General features: G+C 46.6%; 1 protein-coding gene across 1 annotated transcript in view; it reads right to left on the reverse strand.

The window, feature by feature from the left end:
- Positions 1-2,272: 2,272 nt before the first annotated feature.
- Positions 2,273-13,308, reverse strand: part of TCERG1L (transcription elongation regulator 1 like) — a gene marked incomplete at its 5' end in the record, with an annotated part of 51,927 nt that continues 40,891 nt past the window's right edge. The window contains 5 exons of the mRNA XM_083866759.1: positions 2,273-3,149; positions 4,568-4,686; positions 7,125-7,214; positions 10,950-11,079; positions 11,557-11,626. Coding sequence (XP_083722885.1) covers positions 2,993-3,149; positions 4,568-4,686; positions 7,125-7,214; positions 10,950-11,079; positions 11,557-11,626 — 566 coding nt within the window. The 3' untranslated portion in view covers positions 2,273-2,992. The remainder of the gene's footprint in view (positions 3,150-4,567; positions 4,687-7,124; positions 7,215-10,949; positions 11,080-11,556; positions 11,627-13,308) is intronic.

Here is a 13,308-nt window from a genome sequence, read left to right on the forward strand (position 1 = left end):
AAGGAAATACAAGGGATCAAAAAGCAGCTGTGGGCTCCTCCCTCCCTCACGGGAGAGGAGGGGAAATAAGTTCAATTTAGAGCAATTTTGACAAATGGGAAGCATCCAGGCAAGGCTGGACCCAGTTCACTGTCTGAGAGGAACTTCTCACAAACTCCTGAAAGGCTCCAAGGTCTCTCTCTGCAGAAAGGGGAAAACCCCATCCCCTTTGCAGGGAAAAAGATCATCTCTGCATTCCAGTTTCTCCCATTTCCCTTCTCAGTGTGGAGACTTTAAAAACAACAACCCCAAGACAAGCAAATGGAAGAAACCCACGGAAAACTGCCTGGAGCCAGGAGAGCTCCGAGAAAAGTGAATCCAGTGGGAAGAGCCAGGGGAGAGGCAACAATTCCCAGAGTCACCAGCAGTGCCGAGGAAATGCAATGTATGGACATTCCATTGACTCTGCGAGCATAAATCAGGTGAAATTGCTCACAGCAGCAAACCCAAAGCAGCTCGCTGTGAATCCAGGAGAGTCAATTCGGAGTCTCCTGGGAACTTTGCCATCATTTGTTTTCATTTCTCTGACTTCCCCTCATTTCTGCTCAGGATTAGCTCTCCCAGCAATGATCACAGCAATAGGGAAACCTGCTCCCAGGGCAGTGGGATGAAAGCAATATTTACCAAAGTAAACCCAAGCAAAGAAATCAAAATATGAAGAACTAAGTTTAAAAAAAAAAAAGTCACAAAGTACTTCAAAAAGAGAACCAAAATGGCTTTAACTCTTGCTCAACCACTAAAGAATCTGTAGCCTTTCTGGGAGGCTGAAAAGCAGAGACAAAAAAACATCCCAAATTCGCCAAAACCTCCCAAAATCATCTTTTGCACATCTTCACATTGCCCACATTGAGCACAATTTGTTCCCTAAAGATTTTGTATTTTACCTAAGTAAAGAAAAGCCACATGACATTATCACCTTTGATTTTTCCTCCTATTTATCTTGGGTTCAGACCAATATAATCCAGCCAAGGATATCAGCACACAAATTGCTGCTCACATTATCCCAGCAAAGTCATTATTAGCATTTTATTGGCACGTGAAGCCAAAATGAACCAGCTCAAGCCCTTGGCAGCCCATTCCACCTTAATTTAGCTTTTAATTACAACTCTCCTAATTTCCAGTGTCTTGTTCCTGGGGGAGACAAACCCCAAGCTCCATCTGGGCTCATTCTCCTCCCCAGTGATCCAACCAACCCCAAATGAAGCTGCTCTCCGTGTCCTGGCCTGGGTATCTGGGGAGGGTTCACGGCTGTCTCTCAATGCTCTTGGTTGAATTGAAAACCATTAAAAACATTCCACTCCTTGCAATGTTTTTCCACCTTGAAAACTGAAAAAAATGCAGATATCCAAAAGCCCCAGGGCACTTACCTGAGCAGGAGCACACCCAGGAGATCCCTCAGAGATGTGAAACCATGGAGCAGCTGATGGCAAACACGGAGCAGCTGCAGACTCCAGGGAAAGCAGCACCTGGACATGGCCTGGGTCAGCCCTTTTCCTTGTCCCTCCCCACCTCCACAGCCAGGAATTCCTTCCCAATATCCCACTAAATCTGCCCTCTGTCAATGGAAACCATTCCCCTTGTTCTGATACTCTGAATGATTCTCAGCTCATTTTTTCCAAGGCAGCAGAAAGTTCCTTTAACTCCTTGATGATAAAAATATCCAGCACGCACCTAAATAAAAATTACTGTGAGTTAGGGAAAGTATCCCACTCACTCCAAGCAAACAAAAATCTATGGATTTAAGGAGAAATAACTTAAAATTTGGGTCTCCTGAGGAAAAAAAATACAATCAGAGCATCTTTGGAGCAGCACAAAGACAGAGATGTCCTGACACTCCTCCACCCACAACATCCTACCTGTCTAGCCAGGGTGACTCTTTTGTTCCCAATAACCTCAGATTTCTCATGGATCTCACTAGAATTTACACACAAATCACGACTGGCAGGAGCCCCCTCTGGTTTCCCATTTCTCCAGTAAAACTCACCAGCTCTGTGATATTTTCCCCTTTGTCTTCTGGAATCCCAGAGTCTCCTGAGCTGGAAGGGACCCACAAGGATCAGTCCAACCCTTGCACAGACTCCCCAACAACCCCCAGCCCATCCCTGACAGCATTTTCCACTTGAGTTCTGGCAAAAAAAGGCTCTTCAAAAAGTTTTGTCCCCAAAATCCCCCTGGACACAGGCTTGAAATGCTCCTTAATTACAAAAGTTAAATATTTATTTATACAAATACGGTGAGAAAAATCTCATGCAGACTCTTCACACACAGGAACAGAACCCAAATCCGACTTGGGGCATGGCTTCACCACAGAACTGGGGTGGGAAGGTCAGGGGGACCCCGGCCACGGGGAGTTCTGGATTGGAGAGTTCTCCTATGGAACACGTGCCAAGATTTTCACACTCTTCACCAAGATTAACAATTAATAGCTGATTACTACTACTCAGAGGACTGGACAGAGACGGATGAGCAGCGGGAGCGGATCCTGCAGACCACCAGACCCCACACACTTGGTGGAAATGCAGAGTTCCTAAAATGTTGCTGGAGATAATTCCCCTAAAATGATGGAAATGCCTTGAGATTGCTCTGGATGGCATCTGCTTCTGCTTAATTATAAATCTGCATCGGAGTCATAACTTGTGTATATTACAAGTAATTTGCATAATTAAAACAATTAAGGGATCGACACATCATGGCAATTAGAAATGCATCAAACTGGGGATGTCGTACAAAAGAGAGCTTCAATATGAAACATTAATTCTTTGAGAACAAAATATCCTTCCCATTCCTGCAGAACAGCCTTCCCAAATCCTCTGGATGCTCCACAAGCTCCATTCAGAGGCAGTTTTCCCTCAGGATCTCCCACTCCTGGTGGTGCTGTTGGACCTCGAACGTTTTACCCTTCCTTGAAATCCCTTTCCTGGCCCCGTGTCCTTATTGCCAGTTGCAGCTGCTTTTATCTCATTTTCCGTAGCCTTATCCTGTTTTCTTTGTCCCTCTTCTTGAGAATAAGAATGAACTGGTTGAAGAAATGCTCCTGGTCCTTCTTTTTCTGGACGAGGCGGAAGCGCTGGTCCCGGCCGTACTTCTCCGCGAATTCCTTGAAGGTTGTCCTGTGGAAAAGGAGACATTGGGAGGCTGGGGCTGTGCCAAGCCACCCCCAGGCTCCTGGACCCACACCAAAAATCAGGGGATCTGGGAAGGTTTGACAGGAATGGGATGGAAAATGGCTCTGGGCACCTGGAGCAGCCTGCAATGAGCAAGGATTAACTCTGGGATTTAGACATGGATTGATGGTTGGCAGGAGGCTGCTCAGCCATTAACACAACGTTCACGACCAATGACAAGGAGTTTTTATTCGAACTCCTGCATACTTTGTATTTCCAAGGCAAGCACTCTCCTGGCATGGTTTTCTACCTTCATTGCCTTTCAGGCTGCACGCCCAGCTCCTTTCCCCAAGGTGACTCTTTGCTTTTTATTGGAAATATTTGGGATTTATTTCTCTCATTGTGTGCCTAAATCAAGGCAGGGAAAAGAGCTTCCTCAGTGCTTTGGTGTCACAGTCAGCTCCCAAAACCCTTCAGGAGTGAAATGCTCCTGGCCTCAGGGCCAGCACAGCTTTTCCCTTGGGGACTGGGAATGGCAATGCTGGAAGCAGAGTTTGGGTGGCACATCAGCCCAGAATATTCCTAATTTTGTTGTAAAATGTCTCTTGTAATTACAATTATTACAACCCCACGTGCTGTTTGGATCCATGTGCCTACACAGGTCATGCTGAATAATTATCTGCATATTTTATCAGAGAAAACAGTCATTTCTTTGTTCCAGCAATTTAACAATTTTTACAACATAAACCCCCTTATTTTCATGTATTTTACAAATGAGGAAGCACTGCCCTAAGCACTGCCACTGTGTGAGCCTGGATCCGTCACTTGAAAAACAAAGTTAAACATAAATTGTGCCTTGTGTGCTGTATTTTAATTTAATCACAGAATTGTAGAGTCACAGAAGGGTTTGGACTGGGAGAGAACTCACAGATCATCTTGTTCCAACCCCCTGCCACGGGCAGAGACACATTCCATGAATTTAATGGTGTGGCATTAACAGGAACTTGGTGAAATTATATTTCCCTTCCACCAAACACCAAGACTAAATACGGTTTCTGAGTAATTACACCTGCATGTGTAATATAGATGAGATTGAACACTGTGGTACTGATTTTCCATAAGTAATGTGTGTGCTATAATCACAGCATATACAGGAATAGAAAATAAATGTTCTGTGCAAAGTATTGCACATTCTGAGGGAAAGAGGGAGAGGGGAAGGGACAGAGAGAAGGAGAGATGGAGGGAGAGATGGAATATTTCCTCTCCCAGGAATACAACAAAAAAAAAATGGAAAATATCAGGGAAGAAATGCTATCCCAGCATTGGAACAGGGATCTTCCACTTGCTAGGAAGAATTCTGGGCTGAAAAGCTCAGCCTAAATGACAAAGCCAAGCTTTCCAGCCCTTCCTAAGGCAATGCCCACCTTGGGGATAACTTGGATTCTTCCAGAAGCTTCTTGAATTCTTCCTTGGCCAATAGCAACTTGTTCTTCTTCTCTTTGTACTCCTCCCTGACCCGGGTCTTGACAAACTGCTCGAAAATCTGGCCAGGGAAAGGGATACAGGACAAGGAGTTATTGACAAAGCCTTTGGGAACCTGCAGTCCTCATCTGCCCTCCCCACATGTCAAGGAGTTTTTATTCCATCACCTCCAAGGACTGGCCCTCTGTCCCGGCTGTAATTGGGTGTTTAATTAAAGGGTAGCAATGTTTTTATTAATCCCAGACTGGTTTGGGTTGGAAGGACCTTAAAGCTCAGCCAGTCCCACCTCTGCCATGGCCCACGGGCCCAGGTTGCTCCAAGGATGATAAAATGAGATTCCATAATTCCAAGAAATGTGTCTTGATTGACTCCTCATGGTCCAGGTGTTGTCCTTGCCCGTGCCCTGAAATAAATCCCAAACTCCCTGCTCAGGCTCTTTAGCAGCACTTTCCATCCTGGCAGCTCCTCATACATTTTCATTCCTGTATTTCCTTATTATTTTGTTTCACTTTTTTTTTTTTCCTTAGGAGGTGAAGTATTGGAAAGGGAGTAAATGAAGATGTATGTGCCCAGTCCTCTGGTAAATACCTACAGGAAGCTCTCTGGAGAACCAGGGGACAATATGGAATAAGTTCATTTTTCATCCTGTTTATTTAAAAAATGGACAATTCCATATTCAAAATGATTCCTTCTGCAGGACGACAAAAGACTTTTAAGGGAGAGAAATAACCATGGAACAGCAGCGTTCACCTTCTCTGCAAGATCCCTGCATCTCTCCTGCATTTTGTAGGCTCATCTGCAGACTTTGGTGGAAATTAATGCCCAAATTATCAAGGCAGCAGAACTCCACATCCCTTTGGAGCTCCCCAGGAAAAGCCAACCCTTGCAGAGAGCGCCCAGCCAGGCCCCAGGGCTCTGTCCAGTGGGGTCAGCACCAAATCCTGCCAGACTCCTGGGAAATGTCCCACACAATGAAAATCCAGCAGTGTCTCTAGAATACCCCCGTAATTCAGGGTAGACTTATGGCCATTTCCCTCCCTGCAGCCAGGTCTCCCAGGCTCAGGAGCTGTTCCTGCATCCCAAGGGATGGGAGCCTGTCCCTGTGATCAAACCTTGGAGCACTTGCTTCTCCAAGTGCTACATTATTAAGCACCAAATTAAGGAAGAGCCTAAAATTTTCATCTTCCTCTTAGAATTCTGTGGAAACTTTGAAACTTCCAGAAGAATATCCAGATTATGTTTTGACTTTGAACCACAGAATATCCTGAGTGGGAAGGCACCAACTCCCAGAGCCCCCCAAACCCCACCCTGTGCCTGGTGAGCATCACCCCCGAGGGGCAGAGCCAAACATGGGAGTCTCCACAGGGAAATCCTGATCTGGTGGAATTTTTTTCTCCTGCCAGGAGAACCTCTCCAGGATCCTGGTGAGTTTGGGAGGTGTTTACAGCCAGGGCCGGGCTTGGGGCACAGGTCACTCACTGGTGCAGTGCACCCCACACATTAACAAGTGTTCCCTTATTAGGGAAGAGTTTAAGCTTTATAAGGAAAAGGAACCAGAAACTTCGATGCTCTTCTCACCATAACTGGCCCAGTGCCAGCACAAAAGGGACCTGTTGGACCCTGGAAATGTAACTCCAGACCTGTAGCTATTTCTATTGGGCAGCAAGCCAAAAACCCCTCCTGGATCATTACAGACTTAAAAGAGAGCACAGAGTCTCTCAGGGCATTTTTGGGGTGTCTTGGCAGGTGCAAGGTGTGGGAAATATTAAAAGTGAGAAGGCTTTCAGAAAGCTGTGAGTGCAGTCCTCAGAAACAGAAAGAGCAGAAGAATTTAGAATTAGCTGTAACTGCAAAGTTTGAAAATAGGAAAAGTTACAACAGTACAGCAAGCAAGGACATAAAACAATAATCTGAGTTTTAGGCCAGGCTAGGATAGACCTTAAAGCTGCAGAGAAATACGCTCAGCAAGACAGTAAAAAGTTTTAAGCTTAATAATGGAATATTATTTATTGTTAATAGAAAGCATCCAAGCAAGCATTGTTTGAAGCAGGTGTCCCTGTGCTTTCAGTGACTGGCCAGAACAATGGTCTGTAAGCTTTAGTAATATGTTATTGGCTGGAAAACTTTTAAAATGCTCTGTAACAAAGAGATCTTTGGCTGCTGCTGGCAGACATGAGCTGTTGCCATCCCTCAGTTGTGTAAAACCCTGTTATGAGGCTGATGCTGCAGTAAAAACTCGAGGAATACCCAGCAGTAGTCCTGTCCTGTTCATGTCCAAACACCTCCCTGCACTCTGCACAGCTTTTATTCTTTTGTTTTGTACAATTTGTTTTTTTCGCTTTAATTAAAATCTTTTTGCTTTCCCAAACACCTCCGATCACACCATCTCGTTAATTTTTCATCAGCCATTTCTGAGAGGCTGCTGGCAACCCTCAGAGCGTGATGCACCTTCGTGGGGCTAAAACCACTCTGGCCTCACACAGAAACTCCTCCACTCACCTGCTTCCTCTCCTCGGGGTTGAGCAGGAGGTAGCGCGGGTCAAACACGATCTTGTGCAGCTCCTTCTCCCAGGTGGAGAACGCCGACACCTGGGGGCACAGGGGTCATCAGGATGGGGAAGGAGCTCATGTTCCCAGCAGTTCAGGGAGCTGAGGGACCCTGGGCAGGATTCCTGGGGTGGCTGAAGGTGGGTTTGAATCTCTGGCAGAGCTCTGGTGGCCCCCACACCACCACGATTGATTTGTTACTCTGGGAGATGCTCGCTCCCCATCCATGGTGGAAGGAACCTGCAGCAGGCAGGAAATGCCAATTTGTGGTGCTGTTTGTGCAGCAGAGGCAGCAATTCCCACGAGAGGGACAATTCTATCTCCAGAGCTGGAATTGTGGCCCAGCTGAGGCACACAGGGAAACCTGGCAGGGAACATCCTTAAAGCACCACATTCCCACAGCCACTAGGATGGGAACATCACACCCTGCAGGGCTCAATTGACAGGGAGTCATGGAATTGATGCCTTAAGCTTTAGTTTTCCTGTATTTCAGGTTCTGTGCTGCCCAGGGGGGCAGTTCTGAGCTCACAGTCAGTGTCACTCAGCTCTGCACAGAGCAGGGACACAAAACAAAGCATTTTCCTGCTGCACACCAAGGACAACTTTCAGGCCCAAAAGCACAAACAAGGGTGGCTGAAGGGAGGAACAAGAAGGATGGGACCTCACAACCTGCAGCTGGAATTGGACAATTAAACCCCAAGATGCAAATGGACCAAAACTTATAAAAGTGTGAGACCTCATGACCGGCCAACCATTTTGGATCCATTTTGGGTCCACCTTGGGTGTAGCCCTGGCCAGGCTCTTGTCCTGCCCAAGGTGTATCCTAAAGGCCTTTCAATAAATCTCTACTTTATTCTCCAGCTCTGTCCAGTCTCTCCAGGTCACCCTTCCCAAGGCTGATCAGAATCATGGAGCACTTTGGGTTGGAAGAGACCTCAAAGGCCACCCAGATCCATCTCCTGCCTGGGCAGGGACAATTCTCGTATTTCAGGACCTTCTAAACACGCCTGGTAATTTGTTGGCTACAGAAAAATCTGAGGGAAATAAAATATTCCAATCACTCCAACTAATTACAATAGAGTGAATTCACTAAAAAAAAACAAGGATGTGAAGTATAATTAAACAGTAATTAACACTCCAGCAGGAAAGCTCTGATGAAACAAAGTGGCTTTAAGTGGACTCATTTTCCTCTCAGAGGGGTTTGAGATTGGAAAATCCAAAGCTCAGGCTGCCTTTGGGGACTTGAGGCCATTGGAAAATCCAAAGCTCAGGCTGCCTTTGGGGATCTGAGGCCATTGGAAAATCCAAAGTTCAGGCTCCCTTTGGTGATCTGAGGCCATGTCCCCCCAACATCCCCTTCCCACATCCTGAGGTCCCCTCCCTGTGCCCCCCTTGTCCTGAGCTCTGTGATTTCCAGCTCCAGGAATCCTCTTTTCTCAGTGTCTGTGACACTCTCCTGGACATCAGCTTTGTTCCCAGCACAGAGCCCACTCTGAGCTCAAAGCTAATTAAGTTCAGACTAATTCATCACATAATCATTCCAGGTGATGATTTTGTGCTCAGCAATTATTACATGGCACATTTGGCAAGCATCACCTAAAATAACCTGGTATTTCTGGTTTAATTCCAGTTACTCACACACAAATCCCCCTCTCTCTCTCTAGGATTAAGAAAGGAAAACCCTGAGAAAAAACCACTCTGTGGAATCCTTTCAGAAATCCTGAGTGCAGCCCAGCAGGGAGAAGACTTTGCTGTAAATGCCACCTTAGAACGTGGATATTTTGAAGCTGGGTGGGAGAGGGAGCCAGGAAGAACCTTGAATGTTCCTCTTTCTCTTAGAATTTGGTGGAAACTTTGAAATTTTCAGAAGAATATCCAGATTACATTTTGACTCAGGAAAACTCACCCCAGACTTCAGAATAAAGAGTGCCTGTGTCTTGGAGCTCCCCCAACCCCCCTCTATTTTTAAAATGTTACAATAAATACTCTTCTGTTGACATAATTTCTGTAGGAAGCTGCAGAACTCCACTGGCAAACTCCATCTGCTTCGAGCTCTTTGTGATTCCATCTGGCAACTCCTTGAAGAGGAAAGGGCAGGGGATGGTCACTAAATAATCAGATTTAAATGGCATTAATGGTCTCCCTGTGCTTCAGCCGTGCCAAGCAGCTGCTGCTGAGCTGGACAGTTCAAAAATGCTCAGGGTAAAAGCAAAGTAACCTCTTCTCTTCCCATTTTTAAACATTAGCATATCCAAACAGTGAATTTCCCAAATTTCTTAATTTTAGGAGCAAATCTTACATAGAAACACCTGAGAATCCTGTTCTAGAACATCCTTAATCCTCCCAAATATTGACTTATTGCCCCCCGAGTTCCAATCTGCCAGCAAAGTCTTCACTCAGGGCTCATTTATGGCCCTTCTGCATTTCTGCAGCATAAATAACAAGCTGTATTAATAAAGCAGCTCTGGCGTGGGGATAATTCAATGCTAAGCTGCTGAAGCTCTAATTATCCCCCTTTAAAGTCTGCTGATTACTGGGATAAATTTTACAGGCTTTAGTGCCTGACAACAGCCACCTTGGGCTGTATTTCCTGCAGGAATGACATTCCCTTTATGGGATACACGTGGCAGTGTGGGGGGAGGCAGAAAATCTGCACCCACTGCTCATTTCACACCTCCCTGTCCCCACTGAGCCCAAACCTGGAGCGTTCCCTGCTCCTGCAGCCCAGCACTGCTGGAACCATCTCCAGAACATCCTTTCCCAAGGATCTGGACAAGCATTAAAGGCTCTATGCTGCCAGAGGGCAGGAATGGATGGGATTTTGGGCACCTGGGAGGGTGGGGAGGGGCTGGGATGGAATTCCCAGAACAGCTGTGGCTGCCCCTGGATCCCTGGCAGTGCCCAAGGCCAGGTTGGACACTGGGGCTTGGAGCAGCCTGGGACAGTGGGAGGTCCCTGCCATGGCAGGGGTGACACTGGGTGGGCTTTGAAATCCTTTCCAACCCAGCCCATCCCATGATTCCGTGATTTTGGGTGGCCAGTAAGTGAAATTGGCTCCCCAGTGCTGGAAGCCCTGGAGTTGGTGGTGATGGACACTCAGGAGCTCACCAGGACAAGCCTGAGGTGTGAGGTGCTGGCCAGGATACATCCCCTGCCCTTTGGGGTTCCTGGGATGGCTGTGCCCACAGCCCCACATCCTGCTGAGCCACCAACCCTGCTGGAAGAGCTTCTGGATATCCCTGGCTGTGTCTCTGGGAATTTGTCTGGAAAGGGCTCCCAGTTCCTACAGGGGCAGCAGGGAAATGCCACCAGCAGTGTTCCCAACCCCAGGGGGACACCAGCAATGTCCCCAACCCCAAGGGGACACCAGCAGTGTCCCCCAACTCTGGGGCTCAGGGACACCCACCCCAGCACTTATCCCATGTGGACCCAGTATCTTCTGAGCCTGAGAATTGCTGAGCTCTTCCCAAGGGAAACTTTTCAACAGTTTTCTTTTTTTCCCAAAACAACCTTGTGTAAACAATATTCCTTTCCCATAACAACAGGTGTTGTTTGCTATTTCTGTTACTGAGCCAATGGGAGAGGTGTCAGTCCTATGGACCAATAATGTGCCTTTAGCACAGTGTGTTATAAAAGGGCTGAATGAATTGTAAATTCATTCTGATTTCTACTGCCTCCTGACTGGAGTCAAGCATCTTTATTTTGTGTCCAATTGCAGCAATCCTGAGCCAGGGACAGCGGCAGAGTGTGCTGTGCCCTGGGAAGGGCCTTCCTTACCCCCCTCTCCAGCAGCATGTCCCTGAAGTGGGTGATCCTCTCCTCCAGGGGTGGTGAGATCCGGCTGGCCGAGCCTTCCTCCCCTCCCTGCTCCTCCTCAGCACCACCCTGGGCCTGGCACTCCTCTGTCCTGTGCAGGGCAAGACAGACAAGGGGTCAGCAATGCTGGGGGGATTTAATCCTTTAAATCCTCCCTGGGACATGCCAGGACAATATGACATCAATATGGACAATTTTGTATTTAAAATTATTCCTTCTGCAGGATGACAAAAGAATGAGAAGCATACATGGTGATAAAGGTCAGTAACAGCAGCACCCGGGGCTGGTTCTGCAAACCTGAGAGCAGGAAAAAATCTGCTGTGCTTCAGTGAGGAGAACCTTTTATCCAATGCCTTTGGAATAACCCTGGCAGCCTTGTTTGTAACCATGTCATAAAGGAAGAGTTCCCCAGATAAAAATGGGTGGGAAACAGAGGCTACAGAGAATCCTGGCTATGGTGAGGACTGGACACCTGGAGAATGGCCCCCATCCTTTACCCACCCAGAACAAAAACTGCATTGCCCTTCTTCCAACCATTAAATACAGAGAAGTAAACTTTAGTACTCACTTATTTCTCTTAGTCTTGATGCTCAGATCATCATTTTCATCCCCTGGACAAGAGCTAACACACTTGTCTGCTGAAAAGAAAGAAGTGATTATCAGATCTGAGTGAGATGAATGGGAATACAAATTCCTCAGATTGGCTTCTCTTCCCTCATCTTTGCTGCTCAGGTATTTCCTGGCTTCCACCTCCCACAGAGAGTGTTAAAAATAACAAGTATTTTATAAAATCTTCAGAATTGCCTTCATCCGAATGGAAGCGACAGCAATAAAGTGACCATTTCCAGTCAGCAAAATTCCCCATTTTTCATTCATGACATGATTGCTTTAAATCTTATTATTGTTCCACCTGATCCTCCCTTCCCTTCCAAATGCAACTGAAGACATTCCTGCAAAACCATTTCAGTGCTGACAGCCTGAAGTGTTCACTGGAGGTAATTCCCACCAGAGCTCCCCTCCTTCCCCATTTCTCCTCCTGGGATCAGTCAATCTCAGGGTGCTTTCCCAGGAATTCCAGCAGCACCTGGCACAGGAAATCCAACCACCTCTACCCTCCTGAGGCTGCAGAGCAGCTCCAAGGCCAGGTCACCCTGCTCTGGCCTGGGCACGGCTCCTTGAGGGACTCAGAGTTTGGATTTTCACTCACAGACTGAGACAAGGGGAGCAAATCCTGAATTATGAAATATTTTCTCTTCCCCTCTGCCAGCTGCAGTTCTCATCAAACCCCAAAGGACAGAGCACCAGAAGTCACATCCCTGCAGTATCTGCACTGGAGGGTCCCTAGCACACAGACTGGGAATATTCATGTGTTTCTGGGGGTGGGCTTCAGACTCTTGGCTGAGCCAAAGGGTCCAAAATACCTGTGGGAATTGAGTAAATTACATCATCCCTGGTTTCGGTAGGAATTCTACCAACTGCACCCAAAGCCAGGTTGGACATTGGGGCTTGGAGCAGCCTGGGACAGGGGAAGGTGTCCCTGTCATGGCAGGAGTGGCACTGGGTGGGATTTAAGGTCCCTTCCCACCCAACCATTCCGTGATTTGGTGACTCCATAATGTCAATTTTCTATTAATTAGCTGAAAAAGCTTCCTCAGCCTGAACACCCAGACAGACCCTGGAGCAATGAAGGAGGAGATCAGAGAAGATAAATGGCTCTGGGCCCTGGGAGGAGCTGCCCGTCCTCTCCAACCCCATGGAATGGCCTGATGGAAACCCATTAGGGAAGAGCCACAGCAATCTCCTGGAACAAACACTTGGTGGAGGAGGAGTAATTGAGAAATGAGTAATTTTCCATTTATGTCCAGATTTAAAAAGCACTTGATCCTGCAGCAGAGACAACCCAGAGCATCCCGTGGATAACTTTGCTTGACATCTCTTCTTTTTTTATTTATTTATTTTTAAGATGTTTGATTTGAAAATCCTAATTAAAACTCAGCAGCAGCCAGTCAGCTAAATAAATGTGGGAAGCATTGTTGGGAACACTCAGCTCGTTTGTGTTATTTATTTACTGGAGATTACAAGCTAAGAGAAGAGGTGACAAATAATCCCCCTCACCTCAGAGCTAATCTACACTAATTATAAGCTGCTCCAACACTGAGCAACCACAGGGCCCAATTATAGCAGGGAAGATTAAGACTGTTTAACAACAATGAAAGTCATAGCCATAAAAAAAAAAACAAAAACAGGAGCATGAATCAAATCTTTGTGGTCGAGAGAATAAATTAAAAGGATGGAACACAGCAAAAAAATATATTTTTCA

Source organism: Zosterops lateralis, assembly GCF_965231275.1.
Source record: "Zosterops lateralis genome assembly, chromosome: 8".
In the NCBI taxonomy this organism is placed as follows: Eukaryota; Metazoa; Chordata; class Aves; order Passeriformes; family Zosteropidae; genus Zosterops; species Zosterops lateralis.